Consider the following 24,659-nt stretch of genomic DNA (forward strand, 5'->3'; position numbering starts at 1 on the left):
ATATGGCGGTGCCCTGCCCTTCCCGGTGCACCCTGGGATGCGCTGGGTGAGGCTTAACTTCCATATAAGGTCTGATGGATATTTTGAGAATATTTTTCAATAAAATTAAGAAGGAACTGAGTTCAATTCCCACTGCAGCTCCTTGTGACGCTGGGCAAGTCACTTAAACCTCCATTGCCCCTGGTACAAAATAAGTACCTGAATATATGTAAACCGCTTTGAATGTAATTGCAAAAACCTCAGAAAGGCGGTATATCAAGTCCCATTTTTCTTTCCCTATTTGAGATTCTACATGGAATGTTGCTAGTGGAGGAGTAGCCTAGTGGTTAGTGCAGTGGACTTTGATCCTGGGGAACTGAGTTCAAGTCCCACTGCAGCTCCTTGTGACGCTGGGCAAGTCACTTAAACCTCCATTGCCCCTGGTACAAAATAAGTACCTGAATATATGTAAACCGCTTTGAATGTAGTTGCAAAAACCTCAGAAAGGTGGTATATCAAGTCCCATTTCCCTTTCCTTATTTGAGATTCTACATGGAATGTTGAGATTCTGTTGCTACTGTTGGAGATTCTACATGGAATGGTGCTATTCCACTAGCAACATTCCATGCAGATCAGCAACATGGCTGCGCAGGCTTCTGTTTCTGTGAGTCTGACGTCCTGCACGTATGTGCAGGACGTCAGACTCACAGAAACAGAAGCCTGCGCGGCCGCATTGCTGAACTGCAAGGGCAGGCTTCTACATGGAATGTTGCTAGTGGAGGAGTAGCCTAGTGGTTATTGCAGTGGACCTTGATCCTGGGGAACTGAGTTCAAGTCCCACTGCAGCTCCTTGTGACGCTGGGCAAGTCACTTAAACCTCCATTGCCCCTGGTACAAAATAAGTACCTGAATATATGTAAACCGCTTTGAATGTAGTTGCAAAAACCTCCGAAAGGCGGTATATCGAGTCCCATTTCCCTTTCCATTCCCTTCATTGTGCTTGCGGCTTACAAGACAGACTCAGCTTATGGTTAACTCTATCGGACCCGGCTGCACACTTGCCTGGGTTCTGTTAGGATTAGTACTGGCTACCCTGGTGGCCCAGGCAGCCATACATTTGCTGTGCTGAGCAATCACCTTGGAACAAACGTCCCTCCAGGCCTGAAAGACAGCAAAGGATTCTATGTGGTTTGGAGTGAAGGGATTAAACAGGGGGAAGAAGAAAGACATGGAAAGATTATTAAAAACGGTTTTTCTTTTTTGTCTACTGTCTTCTTCCTAAAATGGTAGCTGTCGGCAGGGGCGTAGCCAGACAAAAGACTCTCCCCCCCTCCCCCACAAACCAAAAAAATATCTCAGCTGGCGGGAAAATGCTTCTTTCCACCTTGGCAGTCTACAGCAGGCATGCGCTGAAAACTGAGCACGCGCAGGTGCCGGTATCATGGAGAGTAGCATTTTCGTTACCATCGGGGGGAAGTCTTCAGCTGGCGGAGCTTGAGATCCCCACCAGCTACCGCTAAACGTGTGCTAATGTTGGGTGGGCCTCAGCTCTAAGTGGTTGTGCCCCGGCCCACCCAGGCCCACCTGTGGCTACGCCACTGGCTGTCGGTGGCTATAATTTTAGATTTAAAATATATAATTCTGTTTACTTCAAACAGGATGGGTTGAAGAGTTGTTATCCGAAAATTTCAAAACTGGCTTTGACAAAACATTTTCTTTATAAAGTGAAAAACAAAATGACTCTACTCTGTCCAACAGTCACTTGAAAAATCAAAGACAGGACTTACTGTACACAAAGAAAATGTCAGGAAGTATTTTTTCACGGAGAGAGTAGTGGATGCTTGGAATGCCCTCCCGCGGGAGGTGGTGGAAATGAAAACGGTAACGGAATTCAAACATGCGTGGGATAAACATAAAGGAATCCTGTTTAGAAGGAATGGATCCTCAGGAGCTTAGCCGAGATTGGATGGCAGAGCCGGTGGTGGGAGGCGGGGCTAGTGCTGGGCAGACTTATACGGTCTGTGCCGGGGCTGGTGGTTGGGAGGCAGGGATAATGCTGGGCAGACTTATACGGTCTGTACCAGAGCTGGTGGTGGGAGGTGGGACTGGTAGTTGGGAGGCGGGGATAGTGCTAGGCAGATTTATAGGGTCTGTGCCAGAGCTGGTGGTTGGGAGGCGGGGATAGGGCTGGCCAGACTTATACGCTCTGTGCCCTGAAAATGACAGATACAAATCAAGGTAAGGTATACACAAAAAGTAGCACATATGAGTTTATCTTGTTGGGCAGACTGGATGGACCGTGCAGGTCTTTTTCTGCCATCATCTACTATGTTACTATGATTTGATTCCTCATTCCTGTGATGAGGATTTTATCTATTTTCAGTCTGAATTTAACCAAGTTTCGCTGGGACAAGTCCCAGTCCCTGGATCAACTGCTAGAAAAGTTTTAATACCCAACACAGTGGGTGGAACACACGTGTGTATATTGTGGAGTTACCTTGCTGTTGTCCCACTCCTGGCTTTTCATATGAGTGTTGATAAGCTCATAGGATGGCTCCATTGTGTCTATATCGGGTTTGGGATATCCAGGGATCACATTGTGCAGCTGGAATCCAAAAGTAAGCAGCCAGTTGTTGACATCTGGAACAGGAAACAAAAAAAGCACATTTCACAGAATTGCAATGAGTAAAGTCTCTGGTATAACCAAAGGGTTTCTTAACAAAATGTGACACCAAGCCCAGGATTCCTTAGAGCTTAGACTCGTTAATACCTACATTTCACATTTGCTAAGTTAAAGCAATTGAGCTGAAGTTGTTTTGTGCAAAGCGAGGTGAAATATAATCAAACTGCGTTTTAGTAAGGCTTCTGAAGTCTCGTGGACGCTGCTGTGCTGTTTACAGTAATCAACTGACTGTTTAATGGCTTGTACATCAGAAGTCAACTATTTCGATTCAGCTATTTGATAAGTGTCCCCTCAACCATCTCTTCTCCAAGCTGAAGAGTGTAACCTCTTAAGCTTTTTCTCATATGGAAGGAATGATGGTTGAGTAATGAAGGGCCAGTTACACTATTTGGGGATGGTTCTGGCCAGTTTTTTTTTTTTATAGTGACAGTAAAGGTTGTTGGAGTCATTAAATCTGCCTGTTGTAGGTTGTGGCTGTTGTGTAGGCTTTGATTGAGTGGGATTTTCAAACAGCTGTCCAGGCTCTAATGCTTTCCAGGCTAGACTACTGTAATGCCACATACAGTCTACTCTGCATTAGAGAGTTGCATGGGGACAGAAATTTCACCTATCCCTGGCCATCCCCAATGGAATCTAATCCATACCCACCTGTACCCACTAAGATATATTCCATCCCCACCCATCCCCACAATTTATCTCCTCCATCCCCACCCGTACCTGCAGGAGTCAAATGCTATTATTTACTTGCTCACAGCCCTCTGTTTCCTCCCAACCCCAACAGCCTCCTGTGGCTTTTTGGATGGTATCAACCAAAAAGTGTTCCAAGCCTCAGTCTGATATTCCAGGTGCCTCTCTGGGCATTCCAAGCCTCATTCTGGAGTCAACAGAGATTTTGACTACACTCCTGCGGGAATCCCACGGTAACTTCTTCTATCCTTGCAGAAATCCCATGGTAACTTCTTCCATCCCTATGGAAATCCTGAGGCAGCTTCTTCCATAACTGCAGGAATCCCGTAATCTCCATTCCCATGCTGCTCTCTACTCTGAACGCACTAGAGCTTATTCAAAATTTTGCTGCCTAGATAATGGCACTCAGATAGATCATATTACCCTGCATTTGAATACTTTGCACTAGCTACTAGTTATGTACATGTTGCATTTTGAAGTGCTTTTTAAAAAATGTTCCAGGCCTTTCAAGGAGACGGGGCCTCTTATTTGGTCTTGGCATATTGGCCAGTCTGAGCTTTGCATTCAACAGATAAAGATAGTTGGTCATTCCTCCACCTTTTTTTGTATGGCTGATGCGCCTTTTCGGTGTATGGTCTGGTTCTTTGGAATGCTCTACCTCTGGACTGGCAGGAGGAGAAAGATATATTATCTTTATATTATTATTATTTTTAAAATAATTTTTATAGTTTATTTTTCTGTTTTATTATTTTACTAGACTTTGAGCCCGTAAAAACGGGCTATTATAGGAAGGGGGGGGGGGGGGGTTGAAAGGCCTGCCCCCACCGCTGAGTTCGCCGCTGCCCCTCCCCCTCCGAGTTCACGCCCCCCCACCGAGCCGTCACCACCCATCTTCCTCCCGGCCGGGCCCTCGCTCCGCTATTGAAACAGCGAGGGTCCGGGAACGCAGCACTGAGCTTTGCTGAGCTGCCGACGTCGGCCTTCGTTCTTCTTCTCTGCCTGTCCCACCCTCGTGTGATGTAACGTTGTCGAGGGCGGGACAGAGGCAGAGAAGAAGAAGGAAGGGCGATGTCGGCAGCTCAGCAGAGCTCAGTGCTGCGTTCCCGGACCCTCGCTGTTTCAATAGTGGAGCGAGGGCCCGACCGGGTAGAAGGTGGGTGGCGGCGGCGACTCGGGTGGGGGGAGCGTTAGACGGCGGTGTCCCTCCCTCAGCAATGCGCAGTACAGACCCTCTGTGTTCCGCCCCCCTGTCATCACGTATTGACGTGGGGGCGGGGCAGAGAAGGTCTCTACTGCGCATTTGCGAGTGAGTACGGTCACTCGCTGTTTATATGTTTGATTATTATGCTTTTTAGAGAAGTATTTGGAGGTTTATGATGTTTGCTGGGGAGAAGGGTTCTACTTATTTTTTGTAATAATTTTTCTGTCTGGATTACTTTTGTCATGCTAAGAAGCATATTTTCAAAGCATTTAGACTTACAAAGCTACATAGAGGGGCATTTTCAATACAACGTCTAAGTCCAACTTTGGACATTTTGAACAAAACATCCAAAATCCATATAGGAAAGAAGGCCACTTTCGAAAAAAGAAAGACGTCTATTTTTTTTTTCCAAAAATATTGTTTCGAACAAGGTTTTGTGCTTTGACCATTTTAGAAAAAAAAACATCCAAGTGAAAAACGTAGAAAATCAAGCCATTGGGATGTAGGCAAGGCCAACATTTTTAGTAGACTGGCCCCTAGACATCTCAGGAGAACAATGGGGCACCCTAGATGAACTTTCATCCGTGTGCTCCCCCCACAAAGGAATGTCTCAAGGCCCTCCTCATCTATGTCCAGCATTTCCTCTTCTGTTCTGTACCCTTCAACAATCCAGCATCTCTCCTCTTCCCTACCTACCCTGTCTAAGGTGTCCATCATCTCTTCCCTGTTCTACCTCCCTTCAAGGTGTCCAGCATCTCCTCCTCCTTACTTCTCCTCCCCAAGTTGTCCAACATCTCTGTGTAACAAGTCTGTGCTGAAGCTCTCTTCATTCTACCTTACCTTTAGTCACGGTTAGCCAAGTGCAGCTCTTACCTCAAGAGTGTTATTAAGCCAGAAGAATTTTAAACAACATGGTAGTCATTTCATAAACCATTTTTGCATCCACATGTCTTTATAAAATAGGCAATTTCCTACTAAGATAGGCATTTTGTTATAAAATTACCCTCCACATGTGTATCAAGCCCAAGAAGACTGGAGATTTTTTTTTGTTACATTTGTACCCCGCGCTTTCCCACTCATGGTAGGCTCATTGCGGCAGGCAATGGAGGGTTAAGTGACTTGCCCAGAGTCACAAGGAGCTGCCTGTGCCGGGAATCGAACTCAGTTCCTCAGGAGCTGCCTGTGCCGGGAATCGAACTCAGTTCCTCAGGACCAAAGTCCACCACCCTAACCACTAGGATACTCCTCCACTGTTGCTACTATTTGAGATTCTACATGGAATGTAGATCACCAATGTGGCTGCGCAGGCTTCTGCTTGTCTGACGTCTTGCACGTACGTGCAGGACATCAGACTCACAGAAACAGAAGCCTGCGCAGCCTTCTACATGGAATGTTGCTAGTGGAATAGCAACATTCCATGTAGAATCTCCAATAGTAGCAACATTCCATGTAGAATCTCCAATAGTATCTATTTTATTTTTGTTACATTTGGACCCTGCGCTTTCCCACTCATGGCAGGCTCAATGCGGCTCTTACATGGTGCAATGGAGGGTTAAGTAACTTGCCCAGAATCACAAGGAGCTGCCTGTGCCTGAAGTGGGAATCGAACTCAGTTCCTCAGGACCAAAGTCCACCACCCTAACCACTAGGCCACTCCTCCACTGTTGCTAGTTCAGGAGCCGACAAGAGAAGGAAAAATACTAGACTTAGTCCTTAGTGGTGCTCATGATCTAGTGCAGGGGGTAACGATACGAGGGCCGCTTGATAACAGTGATCATAATATGATCGGTTTTGATATTGGCATTGAAGGAAGTGAAACTAGGAAATCAAGTACGCTAGCGTTTAACTATAGAAAAGGTGATTACGACAAAATGAGAAAAATGGTGAAAAAAAGACTGAAAGGAGCAGCTCGCAGAGTAAAAAACTTGCATCAGGCGTGGATGCTGTTTAAAAACACCATCCTGGAGGTTCAGGACAAATATATTCCACGTATTAGAAAAAAGGGAAAAAAGACTAAACGTCAGCCGGCGTGGCTAAACAGTAAGATAAAGGAAATCATTAGAGCCAAAAAACAATCCTTCAGAAAGTGGAGAAGAGAACCAACTGAAAGTAACAGGATAGATCATAAGGAATGCCAAGCCAAATGCAAAGCGGAGATAAGGAGGGCAAAAAAGGACTTTGAGAAGAAATTAGCGTTGGAAGCAAAAATACATAGTAAAAATTTTTTTTAGATACATTAAAAGCAGGAAACCGGCCAAAGAGTCGGTTGGGCCGCTGGACGAAAATGGTGTTAAAGGGGCGATCAAGGAGGACAAAGCCGTAGCGGAGAAATTAAATGAATTCTTTGCTTTGGTCTTCACCGAGGAGGATTTGGGGGGGACACCGGTGCCGGAAAGAATATTTGAAGCGGGGGAGTCGGAGAAACTAAACAAATTCTCTGTAACCTTGGAGGATGTAATGGGTCAGTTCAGCAAGCTGAAGAGTAGTAAATCACCGGGACCTGATGGTATTCATCCCAGAGTATTAATAGAACTAAAAAATGAACTTGCGGAGCTACTGTTAGAAATATGCAATCTGTCCCTAAAATCGAGTGTAGTACCGGAAGACTGGAGGGTAGCCAATGTTACTCCGATTTTTAAGAAGGGTTCCAGAGGAGATCCGGGAAATTATAGACCGGTGAGTCTGACGTCGGTGCCGGGCAAGATGGTGGAGGCTATTATTAAGAATAAAATTGCAGAGCATATACAAAAACATGGACTGATGAGACAAAGTCAGCACGGATTTAGTGAAGGGAAGTCTTGCCTCACCAATCTAATGCATTTTTTTGAGGGGGTAAGCAAACATGTGGACAATGGGGAGCCGGTTGATATTGTATATCTGGATTTTCAGAAGGCGTTTGACAAAGTGCCGCACGAAAGACTCCTGAAGAAATTGCAGAGTCATGGAATCGGAGGTAGGGTATTATTATGGATTAAGAACTGGTTGAAAGATAGGAAGCAGAGAGTAGGATTGCGTGGCCAGTATTCTCAGTGGAGGAGGGTAGTTAGTGGGGTCCCGCAGGGGTCTGTGCTGGGTCCGTTGCTTTTTAATGTATTTATAAATGACCTAGAGATGGGAATAACTAGTGAGGTAATTAAATTCGCCGATGACACAAAATTATTCAGGGTCGTCAAGTCGCAGGAGGAATGTGAACGATTACAGGAGGACCTTGCGAGACTGGGAGAATGGGCGTGCAAGTGGCAGATGAAGTTCAATGTTGACAAGTGCAAAGTGATGCATGTGGGTAAGAGGAACCCGAATTATAGCTACGTCTTGCAAGGTTCCGCGTTAGGAGTTACGGATCAAGAAAGGGATCTGGGTGTCGTCGTCGATGATACGCTGAAACCTTCTGCTCAGTGTGCTGCTGCGGCTAGGAAAGCGAATAGAATGTTGGGTGTTATTAGGAAGGGTATGGAGTCCAGGTGTGCGGATGTTATAATGCCATTGTATCGCTCCATGGTGCGACCGCACCTGGAGTATTGTGTTCAGTACTGGTCTCCGTATCTCAAAAAAGATATAGTAGAATTGGAAAAGGTACAGCGAAGGGCGACGAAAATGATAGTGGGGATGGGACGACTTTCCTATGAAGAGAGGCTGAGAAGGCTAGGGCTTTTCAGCTTGGAGAAGAGACGGCTGAGGGGAGATATGATAGAAGTGTATAAAATAATGAGTGGAATGGATCGGGTGGATGTGAAGCGACTGTTCACGCTATCCAAAAATACTAGGACTAGAGGGCATGAGTTGAAGCTACAGTGTGGTAAATTTAAAACGAATCGGAGAAACTTTTTCTCACCCAACGTGTAATTAGACTCTGGAATTCGTTGCCGGAGAACGTGGTACGGGCGGTTAGCTTGACGGAGTTTAAAAAGGGGTTAGATAGATTCCTAAAGGACAAGTCCATAGACCGCTATTAAATGGACTTGGAAAAATTCCGCATTTTTAGGTATAACTTGTCTGGAATGTTTTTACGTTTGGGGAGCGTGCCAGGTGCCCTTGACCTGGATTGGCCACTGTCGGTGACAGGATGCTGGGCTAGATGGACCTTTGGTCTTTCCCAGTATGGCACTACTTATGTACTTATGTACTTAAGTCGGCCATTGCACATCACCAATGTGGCCGCGCAGGCTTCTGCTTCTGTGAGTCTGACGTCCTGCACGTGCAGGACATCAGACTCACAGAAACAGAAGCCTGCACAGCCTTTTACATGGAATGTTGCTAGTGGAATAGCAACATTCCATGTAGAATCTCCAATAGTATCTATTTTATTTTTGTTACATTTGTACCCTGCGCTTTCCCACTCATGGCAGGCTCAATGCGGCTCTTACATGGTGCAATGGAGGGTTAAGTGACTTGCCCAGAGTCACAAGGAGCTGCCTGTGCCTGAAGTGGGAATCGAACTCAGTTCCTCAGTTCCCCAGGACCAAAGTCCACCACCCTAACCACTAGGCCACTGTATGGATCAGCCCAAAGGCTGTATCACTACCTTCTAGCACAGAAAAAAGTATATACTTCTGAAAGGATTCCACAAATCTTTGCTTGCTGCTTACCAGAAGCCTTACTTCTAAACATGACGAGAAATAAATGAATGACATTTTCTTCTGGGGGGATTAAACAGCAGAACACCACTAATTCACCAGGAGGCAGTGACAACTTTTTCTGACAGAAAAGCACATTTCACTTCACACAAATTTTTTTTTAAGCTACGGTAACCTGCCAGCACATTTCACAGGAAATTCATTTGACGGCACAGGGAAGGGGTGCTTAATACAGACAGATGTAATGGAAAATGTCACTTCAATCCATCAGCTTCCAAAACTAGTGGCAAGGATCTGCGCCTTAGAGCGTAGAATCTCTAAAATATTCATTTGACAACAGGCTTTTCCAACATCACTATCTTCCTAACCCAGCCTACCTGATTGGCACATTCAAGGGCATGTATCACATGCCTAGAAATCCTATCCCATGTTTTCCTAAACTCAAATCAAGAACAGGTTTGTATCTTGCGTTGCAAACCATACGAGGAGAGACTTGCCGACATGAACATGTGTACTTTGGAGGAAAGGAGAAACGGGGGTGACAGGATGCAGACGTTCAAATATTTGAAAGGTATTAATCCGCAAATAAACCTTCTTCGGAGACGGGAAGGCGGTAGAACTAGAGGACGTGAATTGAGGTTGAAGGGGGGCAGACTCAGGAGTAATGTCAGGAAGTATTTCTTCACGGAAAGGGTGGTAGATACGTGAAATGCCCTCCCGCGGGAGGCGGTGGAGTGGAAGACGGTAATGGAATTCAAACATGCTTGGGATAAACACAAAGGAATCCTGTTTAGAAGGAATGGATCCATGGAATCTTAGCGGAGATTGGGTGGGACCACCGGTAATTGGGAAGCAAAACCGATGCTGGGCAGACTTCTACGGTCTACGCCCTGATTGTAACTGAATAGATATGGAAAGTTCAAGAGGAGTGCTGGGCAGACTTCTACTGTCTGTGCCCTGAGAAAGGCAAGGAAAAAACAAACTTGGGTATACGTATAAAGTATCACATACCATGTAAAATGAGTTTATCTTGTTGGGCAGACTGGATGGACCATACAGGTCTTTATCGGCCGTCACTTACTATGTTACTATACAGCTCATTTTCGAAAGTGATCGCCGGCCATCTTCCGACACAAATCGGGAGATGGCCGGCGATCTCCTGAACCCGGCCAAATCGGTATAATCGAAAGCCGGTTTTGGCCGGGCTCAACATCAAGGGGGCGTGTCGGTAGGGTAGTGAAGGCAGGACGGGGGCGTGCTTCGCCTGATAATGGAAAAAAAAAGCCAGGCTTGACGAGCAATTCGCCGGCTTTACTTGGTCCCTTTTTTCTCCCGACCAAGCTTCAAAAAGGAGCCGCATCTGACCAAATGACCACCAGAGGAAATCGGGGATCACCTCTCCTTACTCCCCCAGTGGTCACTAACCCCCTCCCATCCAAAAAACAAACAAACAAAAAAACTGTTTTGCCAGCCTCAGATGTCATACCCAGCTCCGTGATAGCAGTATGCAAGTCCCTGGAGCAGTTTTTAGTGGGTGCAGTGCACTTCAGACAGGTGGACCCAGGCCCATCCTCCCCTACCCGTTCCACTTGTGGTGGTAAATGGGAGCCCTCCAAAACCCACCGTATCAACATCTAGGTGCCCCCCTTCACCCCTTAGGGCTATGGTAATGGTGTAAAGTTGTGGGGAGTGGGTTTTGGGGGGGCTAAACAGCCAAGGGAAAAGAGCTATGCCCTAGAAGCTATTTTTTTAAAATTAGTGCCCCCTAGGGTGCCCGGTTGGTGTCCTGGCATGTGAGGGGGGCCAGTGCACTACAAATGCTGGCTCCTCCCACGACCAAATGCCTTGCATTTCGCCGGGTTTGAGATGGCTGGCATTATTTTCCATTATGGCCGAAAACCGATGCCGGCCATCTCAAACCCGGCGAAGTCTGACATTTGGCCGGGCCCAACCGTATTAGAAACTAGATTACCACAGTTCCACAACAAACTCTACCACCCTACCTGATACAGGGGAAAGTAGAGCAGTGGAGGGAACTTTGGAGGCACAGAATCAAAAGATAGAACTTTCACAGCAGTTTAGGCTGCTCATTCTTTTTAAAAATAATACTGGGCACGTAGACTGAGGCCTGGAGCGGGGTGACATTTTATTTTTTTGTGCCCTCTTTTTTTGTCTCCGCAAATATGGTAACCCTACCCTAGCGGCTGACTTTCCAAAATGGCTACTGAGACCTCTAGAGGCAACCTTGCAGTACTCCGGCAGCCACCTCCACTGCAATCAGCCCTGGATATTTAGTTCTAGTGCCCGAACATGGCCCAGCACTGAATATTCAGGACAAATTTAGCTGATGATGGTCAGCGATTTAAAAAAAATACTGACTGCCCCCAGCATACTGGCCGGATAAACTGTATGGCATAATTTTAAAAGCAGAAGTATATGAATATTTCTGCCTTGAAAATCTAACAAAACCAGGGAAAATATGTCCAGAACAGGGACGTAGCTACGGGGGGACCATGGGTGCCTGGGTCCCCGCAAATTTTGTCTGGGCCCCTGGTTTGGCTGGCGGGGGTCGCCAATCCCCGCCAGACGAAGCCTTCTTCAGTGCGGTCTCTGGCGCAGCCATGTTCGCTGGCTGCCTCCTGCTCTTCTTTCTTCTTACTCCTCCTGTGCACGCTGACGCTCAGCGGTCTCCGGCGTAGCCACGTTCGCGGCCTGCCCCCGCTCTTCTCTCTTCTTGCTCCTCCTGTGCACACTGACGCTCAGCGGTCTCCGGCGTAGCCGCGTTCGCGGCCTGCCCCCGCTCTTCTTTTTTCTTACTCCTCCTGTGCAGGAGGAAGAAGAAAGAAGAGCAGGGGGCAGGCCGTGAATGCGGCTGCGCTGGAGACCGCGCTGAAGAAGGCTTTGGCTGATGGGGGTTGGGGACCCCCCGCCAGCAAAGGTATTTGTTTGTGAGGGGGTGAGGCGAGGCGGTGGGGGGTGAGGAGGCAAGGCATGGCGGTGGGGGGGGGGGGGGCGGCACGGCACTCAAAATGTACCCCCAACCTCGGGCTCTAGCCCTCTCCCACCGTGAGGTCTGGCTACGCCCCTGGTCCAAAAAGCACCTATATTATAAAGGCAACAAATGCGCCTATGTGCCCCCCCCCCCCCCCAAAAGGAAATCCCAAGGAAGATACAAACCAGATCTGTGGTCCCGTGTTCTTGTAGCCCAGACCCCAGAAGAAACACAACCTGAAATAAACACCGCCCCCCCCCCCACTGAGCCCATCCTCCAGACTCATCCGCAAACCCAGTTCAGTTTGTCATTTTATACATGCAAATGACTTTATAACACCTCTCCCCCCCCCCCCCCCCAAAAAAAAATGTTTTGATAAATGGGGAAAAGGCTATCTCTGCTTTCTGAATAGCCTTCTTCTCATAAACAGAGGAAACACCTGATAAAATATTAATTGCTTATTAACCAGAGAAAGCATAAACAGATTAAAAGGCAGAAATGAGATATCATTGAAAAAAAAGCTGGCAAGGAGGTAAAGGCGGTGGGCAGGGGGAGGGAGCAATGAGAACCAAACAGCTACTACATAAAGACTGACCTGTCATATAGCATTTGGTGTCCTGAGCATTGCTGACGGGATTGTTGTTTTTGAACATATACAAGTTGAAAGGCATTACATTGGTACTACTCAGGCGCTTCCACATGTCATGGTCAGGGCTTGTCCAGCGTCCAGCTAGCACGTCATATTCTCGCCGCCCCATGTGCATGAGCTTGGTGAGAGGATCGTAAAGGCCTCCGTGGTAACCTATCATGATCTGAAAGCCAGGATTAGTGTCCATGTAGATCTCTCCATAGGCTGTGTACAAGATCTGCTTGATCATTAATCCCGCCCCGCTGAAGACTGCCAGAGGGGTTCCAATGTTATCACATGCTATGTAGAATTCATCTCCACTGCTGAGCTCCATGGCAAACAGGTGGCCTTGGAGGTCGTAATAGAGGGAAGCAATCTCGGAGCTTGAATGATTGTAAAAGTGAGTAACTCTGGTAGGGTTTGTAAGGTCTGCATAGAAGAGCTGCAAATGATGGCCATTGTTTGTTTTCCTGGACACTCTCCTTCCCAGGCCATCATAACGATATTTCACGCTCCATCCACTGGCTTTATTGTACGCTTTGATTAGAAGACCAGCAGAGTTGTACTCAAACATATCGCTTCCCCTTTGTTTCAAGAAGCCATCCTCATCCACTTTGTACTGGACATCACCCAGTCTCGTAATCCTGTCCCTCAGGTCGTATCTTAGCGGTGTAAGTCGGGCACTGTTACCGGGACTCACCAAATGGAGATTTCCATTAAGGTCATAACTGTAACGCCACAGTGGTTTTTCATTAATGGACACAGTCTGTAACTGACCATCAGCATCATATTCGTAAGAATACCTCGTAGTATTTGCATACGGTCCCACCTTAAGTTCTTTTTTCACCACTCTACCCATGTTGTCATACTGCACTGTCATCCAATACATGAGTGATCTGAAGATCTCATATTGAACTTCTTTGACTCTACCATATGTATCAAAGTGCTTTGTGTGAGTCATGACAGTGGTGGTTATAATTTGGTTTATGTCGTAATAGATGACTCCAAATTTTCCAAACTGTTCAGTTTTGCCTGACACATCATCGTATCTGTATAGATCTATGGGCAGTGGTGTCTCATTGATGACTGCCTGCATGCTGGTGACCCTGAAACTGTTGTCGTAGTTATAGTCAAAGCGTGCATTAACCATGCCCTCCTCTGTGAAACGGAAGATCTGCCTGTCAACAAGAGGGCCTATTTGCCTGTATCGGATAGTACAGGTGAATCCTTCATTTTGCAAGTTTATCGTCTTCAACATGCCAGCAGTTTCATCGTAGGCGAAGTTAATCTTAGTGGTATCATAGAGGATTTCTGCCAGCTTGGACAGCTTTCCATATTTGTAGATCACACGCCTTCCTGTCCCCAAATACAGGTTGTGAAGCAGTTGCCCATCCTCTGTGAAATCCTGAATGACTGAAGCATTACCCTCAGGAGGTCTGTAGATGTTCCTGTAATATCCAATAGAACGAATGGTTTCCAGGGTCTGCCGTGCTACATTTGGCATGGTCACAGAAGACAATCGATCGTTCTTGTCAAACTCAAAGATGTACTGTCTCTGGCTGTGAAGAAGCAGGACCATGGACTATGGATGAAAGAAAAATAAACTAGATAAACATTTTTGCCTTAGTTCGTAACCTATCTTTTCTTTTCAGTTATGTGAGCTTTCTATATGGTATTGTTTCCTCCCTGTGTCTCTACCCCACACATGATCAGCATTGCCCCTGAATCCCCATTCCTCACCCTGTGATCAGCATTGCCCCGAATCCCTATCCATCACCCCTTGATCAGAACTGCCCCGTGTCCCTATCACCTCCTCTCTTACCCAGCATTGTCCCTGTGTGTTCCTATTTCCTCTCTGTCCAGCATTGCCCCTTTGTGTACCTGTCCCTATGCTTCCTCTAGTGGCATAGCCATGGATGGGCCCAGGTGGGCAAAGGCCCACCCAGCAGCAATGTGGCTGGTGGGGATCCCCAAGCCCCCCAGCTGAAGACTCTCAGCATCTCTCCCTCCACATCAACGGTCACAACTCAACTCCTCCAACTCTCCTGTACCTTCAAATCCTATAGTTCTTCACTGTCAGCGAACAGCAACATATTCCTCCTGCTCGTGCTGGCTTGAACCTTTCCTCTGATGGAACTTCCTATTTGTCGGACCAGGAAGTTACGTCAGGGGGAAGGCTTGGAGCTGGCATGAGCAAAGGGAATGAACTGCTGCTTGCTGCCAGTGAAGACCTAAAGGATTTAACGGTACCAGAGGGGGCAGGGATCAGGGGAGTGGAGTTAAGTGCCCCCCAATCGCCTGAGGGTGGAGAGAAAAATGCTGGGCGGAGAGTGGTGTTGTCATACCCACCCACTTTTGACTTAGGCCCCTCAAAGTTAGGTTTCTGGCTATCCCCCTGTCTTCCTCCATGCCCAACATCTCTTCTCTATCTCCCTGACGCTCACCATTCTCTTCCCTTCCTCCTGCACCCCCAACCCTGGGGCCAATATGTCTCCCTCTCAATTCCCACCACCCTTTCATGGTCCAGGGTCTCTCCTCCTTTCTTCCAGTCCACATCTATAATTTCCCCCCCCCCCCCCCCCCATGGTCCAGCACCTCTTCCTCTCTGTCCATCACCTTCCCAAAGGTCAAGCAGAGCAGCACCTGCACCTCTCTCCCTCTATCCTATAGGTTCCCTCCCCTCTGGCACAGTTCCAGTGTCTCTCTCTTTCCCTCCCTCACAACAGTCTGAAGATCCGTTACACTTTTGCTTTTGCTCATATATCGGGCTTTTTTAGGGAAAATATCTTTTCATTAGAATATTAGAACATAAGAATAGCCATACCGGGTCAGACCAATGGTCCATCTAGCCCAGTATCCTGTTTTCCTCAAGTCGCTTTTCTACCATACTGCAAAAGAATGGCAATTAACTCAAAAGACATCATTACTATAGCGTAAGGTGGTCCTACCACATGAACATTACCCTATCACAACCTCACCTTGTATTTGTATACACCAGAGTCTGCAACTGCTCTCCGGCACTATGTAAGCCACATTGACCCTACAAAGAGGTGGGAAAATGTGGGGTACAAATGTAACAAATAATAATATTTTCCTTGAAGAAGTCCAATATATGAGCAAAAACGATAGCCAGGATTGGATATGGATATTAAAGTTGAAAAGTGGTAGCGGCAAGTTCCTTGACACTGGAAAGGGCTTTGGAAATTATAATTATCAAATTTGTCTTGAGACACTCAATGGACATGGATGTTTTGATGATACTTGGGTTTATAATACCAAGAGTAGATGAGTATGGGGAGTGTTCACAAGTTTTAAACACTCATATCTTTGTAGGAGTTGAAGAAATATATTAATTAAAATGAGGATCTCAGTGCTTTTGCTAGTTTTAATTGTTAACACCATTAGCTAACGTGGGCAACCCACCTACTTAACTGTCCAGAGATCCAATTAAAAAAGACAACAAGACAGGCAAGAATAAAAGAACAGAAGAGGTTAATTGGTGGCAGATACAGAAAAAGATCATTATTATCCAACATGCCTTTTCAAGGTAGGTGTAGCTCCATGTTTTTCCATCAGCAAAGGTTCTGGATATGATCCTGCCAGCCTGATCATACTCCATTCTCTCTGACATGGTTCCCCGCTGGATGCCTGCAACATGTCCACCAGAGGAATAGGTCACGTTGACTCCATTCAGTCTGCTGCTGGGAGACCAGAGGCTGGGTCTTCCGGCCTGGTCGTACAGAATCCGCAGGGTGAACTTCCGATGGTCATCGTAGATCTTTTCTGTTCTGGTGACACGGTCAAAATCAAGGGATAGCAAATTTCTGTTGTGGACCTAAAGAGGCAGCAGTTAAAGCATTAGTTGAATCAGAAACACACAGAGGGGGGTAATTCAATAAGGAGGTGCGTAGATATAGATGTCTAGAATTCACATAAATGCCAGTGTTCTAGTTATTTGTGTGTATGGGAATACATATGTGTGTAAATGACCATGTTCTGGCTAGTGCTATTCTGTACTTATGCACCAATACTTGATACTGGGTGCTTTTCAAGTGGGTGTGCATATGGGGTGGAGCCTGGGCAGAATGTGGGCCTTCCCTCCCTGTGTCCAGCCCTTGCGGAAACAGGAAGTTGCATCAGACGAGGGCGGGACACAGGGAGGGAAGGCCTGAAGGGAGGCGATCTGCTGCTGCGCTTTCACACGGAGGTGAGGCACTGCCGAATCGATTTGAATGCAGGGGGCCCGGTGGTGGACGGAGGGGGCTGTCGACAGAGCTGAGGGTGGGCAGGTGAGACCGGGGACTGCAGTGCCGGGCCCCCCTGGAGGCCCGGGCCTGGGGAATTTTGTCCTCCCTGCCCCCTCCCCCCCTCAGCGGCCCTGTTGTATAGAATAGGCTTAAATTTCCAGGTGGTAATATAGACTAAATTAGGCGCGGAGTGAATGTACTCTATAACAACGCGTGTAGGTTTTATAAACTCTCATGACCCGCCAATAACTGTGCCCGCTTTTCAACTATGCAACTTAAAATTTACGCTCAGCACATTACAGAATACGCTTAGACAGCAGTGCACTTAAAATTAAAATTAATGCCAATTAGTGCTGATAATTGCTGGTTAACCTCCACATGGCCACGTGGTAAGAGACACCTAGCCAGTCGGAAGACACCTAGCCAGTCAGGTGTTCAGGATACCCACAATGAATATGAATGAGATACATTTGCATACAATGGAGTTTCTGTATGCAAATTTATTCACTGCAGGTATCCTGAAAACCTGGGCTAGGTATGTCAAGAGAACTGGGTTGAGAACCCCTGCTCTACAGACAGGGAAATACTGTACCTGAATATAATTCTGAGGTACCAATGACAAGGTGGGAGCTAGATCCAAATGAACAAATACTCACTCTGAGTCTGCGTCCAAAGACAGTAACCTGCCCTCTGGTCTGTTCCTTTCGCTGCCTCCACTCCACCAAGTTGAGGCCATTGTCGATAGGCAGCGTAACATTCCTTTTCCCCACTGTTGGGTTTACAGTGCCGGCCAGTAGGTGCGGCTCAGTCTGCAGTACCACCTCCATTCCATTAGCCAGCATGAGCCTGAGAGAGCCATCTGCCCCAACATAGTAGCTGTTTCGTACTTGGTCTAAAGAAGGAAAAATGGAAGCCAGTGACTGCAATGAACATGAATGTATTTCCCATGATTAACTGTTCTTGAAGCCTTAGCGGTAGGATAAGAAAAGCAAAAGAGAAGGATCAGTGGAAGCACAGTATGGCCGGCCATCTTTTGTTTCGATAATACGGTTGGGGCCGGCCAAATGTCAGTGATGGCCGGGTTTGAGATGGCCGGCATCGGTTTTCGCTGATAATGGAAACCGATGCCGGCCATCTCAGACCCGGCCAAATCCAAGGCATTTGGTCGTGGGAGGGGCCAGCATTTGTAGTGCACTGGTCCCCCTCACATGCTAGGACACCAACCGGGCACCCTAGGGGGCACTGCATTGGACTTCAAAAATTGCTCCCAGGTGCATACCTCCCTTACCTTGTGTGCTGAGCCCCCCAAATCCCCCCCAAAACCCACTCCCCACAACTCTACACCATTACCATAGCCCTTATGGGTGAAGGGGGGCACCTACATGTGGGTACATTGGGTTTTGGGGGGTTTTGGAGGGCTCCCATTTACCATCACAAGTGTAACAGGTAGGGGGGATGGGCCTGGGTCCACCTATCTGAAGTGCACTGCACCCACAAAAAACTGCTCCAGGGACCTGCATACTGCTGTCAGGGAGCTGGGTATGACATTTCAGGCTGGCATAGAGGCTGGCAAATAAGTTTTTTTTTTTTTTTGGGTGGGAGGGGGTTGGTGACCACTGGGGGAGTAAGGGGAGGTGATCCCCGATTCCCTCCGGAGGTCATTTGGTCAGTTGGGGCACCTTTTTGAAGCTTGGTCCTGGAAAAAAAAGGGACCAAGTGAAGCCGGCGAAATGCTCGTCAGGGCCGGCTTTCTTTTTTCCATTATCGGGCGAAGCCGGCCATCTCCTGACCACGCCCCGTCCCGCCTTCGCTACCCTACCAACACGCCCCCTTGAAGTTTGGCCGGCTCCGCGACGGAAAGCAGTTGGCGCCGGCCAAAATCGCCTTTCGATTATACCGATTTGGCCGGGTTCAGGAGATCGCCGGCCATCTCCCGATTTGTGTCGGAAGATGGCCGGCCATCTCCTTCGAAAATAAGCAGGATAGGTGCCTGGAGCGATTAAGACTGTTGCAAGGAAATGTTAACATTAGGTAGTTACATATGACTGCTATGAGAGTTGAGTGTTTATGCTGCTGTCTACGGTATGAAAGTTGTTTGTTCTTCCCTGTCATTCAATGGAATTCCTAGTTTAAATTAGTCTGTGTGTTATTGTACAATTTTGCCTTGCAAACTGTTCTAACTTGCTATGCAATTTTTATTTATTTATTTATTTGTAGCATTTGTATCCCACATTTTCCCACCTATTTGCAGGCTCAGTGTGGCTTACATTTGCCGTAATGGCGATTGCCATTCCGGACTACAAATATGCACATGGTTTTACAATCAGGTGCGTACATACATGGTAGAAGAATACATTGTGATCTTGTGTAGGTGTCGGCATTGTGTAGTTGCTCAGGTGAGGACATTAGGGTGAGAGTGTTAGCGTATGGCGGTGAGGTTAGTCAGCATTTTGTGGTTGCTTAGTAGTCAATATTAGATTAGAAGTGGTATTATTTTTTCATTAAGGTCATTGAGTTTGCTCGGTCGCGTGATTGGGGTCGGACCAATCTTAATCTTCATTCTTATTGTTTGGTAATTAGGACGGTTGTTTGTTGTATGCCTTCTTGAATAAGTCAGTTTTCAGTAGTTTTCGAAAGACGGTTACCTCTTGCGTTATCTTTATGGTCTTCGGAAGCGCGTTCCATAGCTGCGTGCAAATGTAGGAGAAGCTGGTTGCGTAGGTGGACTTGTATTTTAATCCTTTGCATTTGGGGTAATGGAGGTTGAGGAACGTACGTGCTGATCTTTTTGCGTTCCTAGCAGGCAGGTCTATAAGGTCTGTCATATAGGCCGGAGCATCCCCATGTATAATTTTGTGGACCATGGTACATACTTTCAGTGGCATAGCTACGTGGGGCCTGAGGGGGCCGGGGCCCCTGCAGATTCACCCCAGGACCCCCCTCCCGGCGAACCCGCCCCCGCCTACCTTTACTTTTGCTGGCGGGGGATCCCATTCCCCGCCAGCCGACGTCTTCTCAGTCCTTCCTGCTCTTCAATTTGTTTGCTGACGTCCTGCACGTTGTACGTGCAGGACGTCAGACTCAGAGAACAGTTCTGTTTGCGTGCAGGACGTCAGCAAACAAATTGAAGAGCAGGAAGCGACTGAGAAGAAGACGTCGGCTGGCGGGGAGTGGGATCCCCCGCCAGCAAAAGTAAAGGTAGGCTGCGGCAGCGGCGGGTTCGCGGCGGGAGGGGGGGCGGCAATGTCGGCGGTGGGGGGGGGGGGGGGCGGCGCCGGGGGGAGGGCTAAAATGTGCCCCCTCCCCCCGGGCTCTGGACCCCTCCCCCACGGAAGGCTGGCTACGCCCCTGCATACTTTGAACGCAATTCGATCTTTTAGAGGGAGCCAATGTAGTTTTTCTCTTAGGGGTTTGATGCTTTCATATTTTGTAACATAGTAGATGACGGCAGAAGAAGACCTGTACGGTCCATCCAGTCTGCCCAACAAGATAAACTCATATGTGCTATTTTTTGTGTATACCTTACCTTGATTTGTATGTGCCATTGTTAGGGCACAGACCGTATAAGTCTGTGACGTTATGGCAAATAAATAAACGCTGAACGATTAAATGCCCCTATTAACGCTCTGTCCCGTCCAGTTAAATCCTTTTAAATATCAGGTTCTAAATTTTATTCTCCCAAGTCAGTGCTGATTTGTAAACTGCGATGTCAGGAAATGATTCAGTCAGTAACAGAAGCTGTTTCTAAGCAGTGCATCCGCTTTCTGATTCAAGCTGTATAAAAGAACAATGAAAAATCCTGATTTGAGTCTCTAAAGTGCTGCGGAGCTCAGCACCTGCTCATCCTCCTCCTGCTTTTAGCCAGGTAGACAGAGGGCATTTTTCAGACAGCCCAGGGGCGTAGCCAGATGGACAATTTTGGGTGGGCCTGAGCCCAAGGTGGATGGGCATAGAATTCACCCCCCCCATCCCCCTCTGGTTTGCTCCTCTCTCCACCCCTCCCTGCCCACAAACCCCAAATATTAAATACTTGAGCTGGTGGGAATCCCCAAACCCTGCCAGCTGAAGATTTTCCCCTGGAGGAGCCAGCACTCTTCCAAACGGCAGCCAGCAGCACTTGCCTCAAACTGATGCTCCTGCCAGCAGGCCGTGCATGCTCAGTGCTTTTGTATGTGCAAAACCTGAGCATGTGCAGAAGGGCCGGTCTCAGCGTCAGCTCAAGGCAAGTGCTGTTAGCTGACATTTGGAAGAGCGAGGGCTGCCCAAGGAGAAAAAATCTTCAGCTGGCAAGGTTTGGGGATCCCCACCAGCCACAGCAAGAATGTCACAATTTTGGGTGGGCCTGAGCCCAAGGTGGGTGGGCATAGAATTCACCCCCCCATCCCCCCCTGGTTTGCTCCTCTCTCCACCCCTCCCTGCCCACAAACCCCAAATATTAAATACTTGAGCTGGTGGGAATCCCCAAACCCTGCCAGCTGAAGATTTTCCCCTGGAGGAGCCAGCACTCTTCCAAACGGCAGCCAGCAGCACTTGCCTCAAACTGATGCTCCTGCCAGCAGGCCGTGCATGCTCAGTGCTTTTGTATGTGCAAAACCTGAGCATGTGCAGAAAGGCCGGTCTCAGCGTCAGCTCAAGGCAAGTGCTGTTAGCTGACATTTGGAAGAGCGAGGGCTGCCCAAGGAGAAAAAATCTTCAGCTGGCAAGGTTTGGGGATCCCCACCAGCCACAGCAAGAATGTCACAATTTTGGGTGGGCCTGAGTCCAAAGTGGGTGGGCCCTGGCCCACCCAGGCCCACCTGTGGCTACGCCACTGATCCAGGAAGATGGCTATGTACCTGTTTGAAAACTGTCCTCAAAATGATCTGTTTCGTTTTATGAGTTTTTAAAAAAACTGCATGTTAATGAAAGCCTCCAGGGATACTAATGTCACTTACTTATCCCATGCAAGCTATAGCAAGGGTTTGTCAGCACTGCAAAGAAATGGTATTTAGATTTCCTCTGTCTCAAACAAACAAAAAAAAGCGTAACCTAGAGGAACCAATCGCAGCTGAAAAGCAATGAGAAGTGCTTCTGCTGGGAGCAGGGGTATAGGCGGCAGAAGTCCATTTTCGGGGGGGGGGGGGGGGGGGGGGGGGGAGGGCAAATGTGGATTGAGGGAGCCAGGTATTTTCTCCCTCCCCCACCCTTGTCACTGCAATAAAGAACACTTTTGCTGGCAGGGATGCCAAGCCTTGTCGCTTTGGGGAATCTCTGCACGTGTTCTATCATTCCCACCTTAGTAATTCTCTTATCCTTTATTTGTCCTGTTTGTCTGTCCTGATTAGATTGGTCGAGATCAGTCGAGCAGGGACTGTCTCTTCATGTTCAAGTGTACAGCACTACGTACGTCTAGTAGTGCTATAGAAATGATAAGTAGTAGTAGTCTGTGGGATTCCGGAATCTTGCTGCTCTTTGGAATTCTACACAGAATCTTGCTACATTGGGATTCCGGAATCTTGCTACTCTTTGTCATCCCTTATTTGTCCTGTTTGTCTGTCTTGATTAGATTGTAAGCTCTGTGGAGCAGGGACTGTCTCTTCATGTTCAAGTGTACAGTGCTGCGCTTGTCTAGTAGTGCTATAGAAATGATAAGAAGTAGTCGTAGTAGTCTTTGGGATTCCGGAATCTTGCTGCTCTTTGGAATTCTACACAGAATCTTGCTACATTGGGATTCCGGAATCTTGCTACTCTTTGTCATCCCTTATTTGTCCTGTTTGTCTGTCTTGATTAGATTGTAAGCTCTGTCGAGCTGGGACTGTCTCTTCATGTTTAAGTATACAGCGCTGCGTACGTCTAGTAGCGTTATAGAAATGATTAGTAGTAATTAGCATTGATCTTTGGGAAATTAATTCCCTGCGCTGTTCCGGTGCTATTTTTTAGGGTGCTGTTTTGGAACAGAATGGGGAATTGATCTTCAGGGCCTCTGTGTCTCGTGATGGCTCCTCATGAAAATGTGTCTCCCTGAATCTGACCACTAGGTTTTGCTGTTCTGTATTGGCTGCGATTTCTGTCCCCTCTTCCAAGTTGCTGTGAACACCGGGGAACAGATCTGCAATGGCACTGCTCAGTCTTGATGGTAAGGTACCCAAGGCTAGTCTGCTGACATGCATTTTAACTACATCTAGCAAGAGCGCTTTAATTAAACCTTCCCCAGGTTCACAATTAAGTTAATTTAACTATAGGCTTAATTTGCAGACTTGCAGTCTCAGGCACAAAGCAAAATCCAGTGTGTGACAAACAAGTGAATTATTGTGGTTCAACAAAACTGCACATGTTTATCTAATTTGGCACATATTAAAATTGCAAGGAAACAGTAATTATGGGATTCATTTCACGACGTATCAATATTTTGTTAACAGAACACCACAGACAAACTATGGCAGATGCAGAGCACAGTTAAGTACTGCAATAGACTGAATTTTCTGCTTCCTCGAGTTGATCTGTTGGGTATAAATTTGTCTATATTAGTTTGCTGGGAGTACTGAGTATTGTTGGATTATTAAAGCAGAGGTAATCAAGCTGCTTGAATTTCAGCAATATCCTGGGCATTTCTTTACCTACTTTCCTTCGATGACCACCCATGGGAAAGTACCTGCACACATATGCATTTGATTTTGGAACAGGCATATTTTCAAGCAAAAGCTGTGCCCCCCAGATATTCAAAAGCAATTAATTGTCCAGGATCGGCCCTGGCCGGTCAAATGCCCCATAACCAACTACCCTTCGATATTCAGCGGGGTATAACCGGCTGTGGCTATCAGATAGCCAGTTATATCAGCCAACATAACCGGCTAGCTAGCGATTTTCAGCCCCACTTTAGTGGCTACATTTGGCTGCGTGAATATGTGAGATATCTTTGGTCAGACTGGGGGAGTTAGCCTGGCATTGAATATCCAGTTTATTTTGGGCTGGTTAGAAGAAAACCGGCTATGTTGATATTGACGTTTCGTCGGTTTTCTTCTAACCAGCCAAAAATAAACTGGATATTCAATGCCAGGCTAACTCCCCCAGTCTGAATTTCGGCCCCTGTATGTATAGTGTTTTACATACAGAAGAGTACATTCAAAATGTAGGCGCTGGGATGATGTGTGCTACACACAAATTTTATAGAGTACTAGTCTAAGTCCGCAGTTTTGCGCCTAACTTTAGGCCCAGCACTTGCGCCGTGTCAAAGGTTGGTGTAAGTGCTCATGCCTAACTGTTGGCAATTAGGCACGTAATTCCTTCATTCTCTAACTTGCGTGCCAAACTCCTAGGCAAGTCCCTGATCCCCCCTCCCCCCATGCCCCTTCCACATCCATGCACCCCTGGAATATGCATGCAAAGGAATCAGCACATGCAATGTCTAGAAAAGTGACTAAGGGCACTTGCATGTGCAAATGTTAATTGGTGCCAATTAATGCCATTTAACCTCAATAATTAACAGCTAATTATGAAATAAAGGTGTGCATGCAACTGGCGTTATTCTATAACTTGAGCACACAAATTAGCATAGTAGGGATACATTTCAGAGCATAGGTTTATAGAATCTGGGGGAGAAAGACTTAGGGGCTCATAAGAATTGCCATACTGGTCCATCTAGCCCAGTATCCAGTTTCCAACAGTGGCCAAGCCAGGTCACAAGTACCT

General features: G+C 47.2%; 1 protein-coding gene across 1 annotated transcript in view; it reads right to left on the reverse strand.

Annotated features, from left to right (window-relative positions):
- Window positions 1–24,659, reverse strand: part of TENM4 (teneurin transmembrane protein 4) — a 1,172,733-nt gene that overhangs the window by 12,703 nt on the left and 1,135,371 nt on the right. Inside the window, 4 exon segments of the mRNA XM_030200091.1 lie at window positions 2,477–2,619; window positions 12,712–14,326; window positions 16,283–16,579; window positions 17,648–17,883. Of these exon segments, the coding sequence (XP_030055951.1) occupies window positions 2,477–2,619; window positions 12,712–14,326; window positions 16,283–16,579; window positions 17,648–17,883 (2,291 nt within the window).

This window comes from Microcaecilia unicolor, chromosome 4, assembly GCF_901765095.1.
Source record: "Microcaecilia unicolor chromosome 4, aMicUni1.1, whole genome shotgun sequence".
NCBI classification, from domain to species: Eukaryota; Metazoa; Chordata; class Amphibia; order Gymnophiona; family Siphonopidae; genus Microcaecilia; species Microcaecilia unicolor.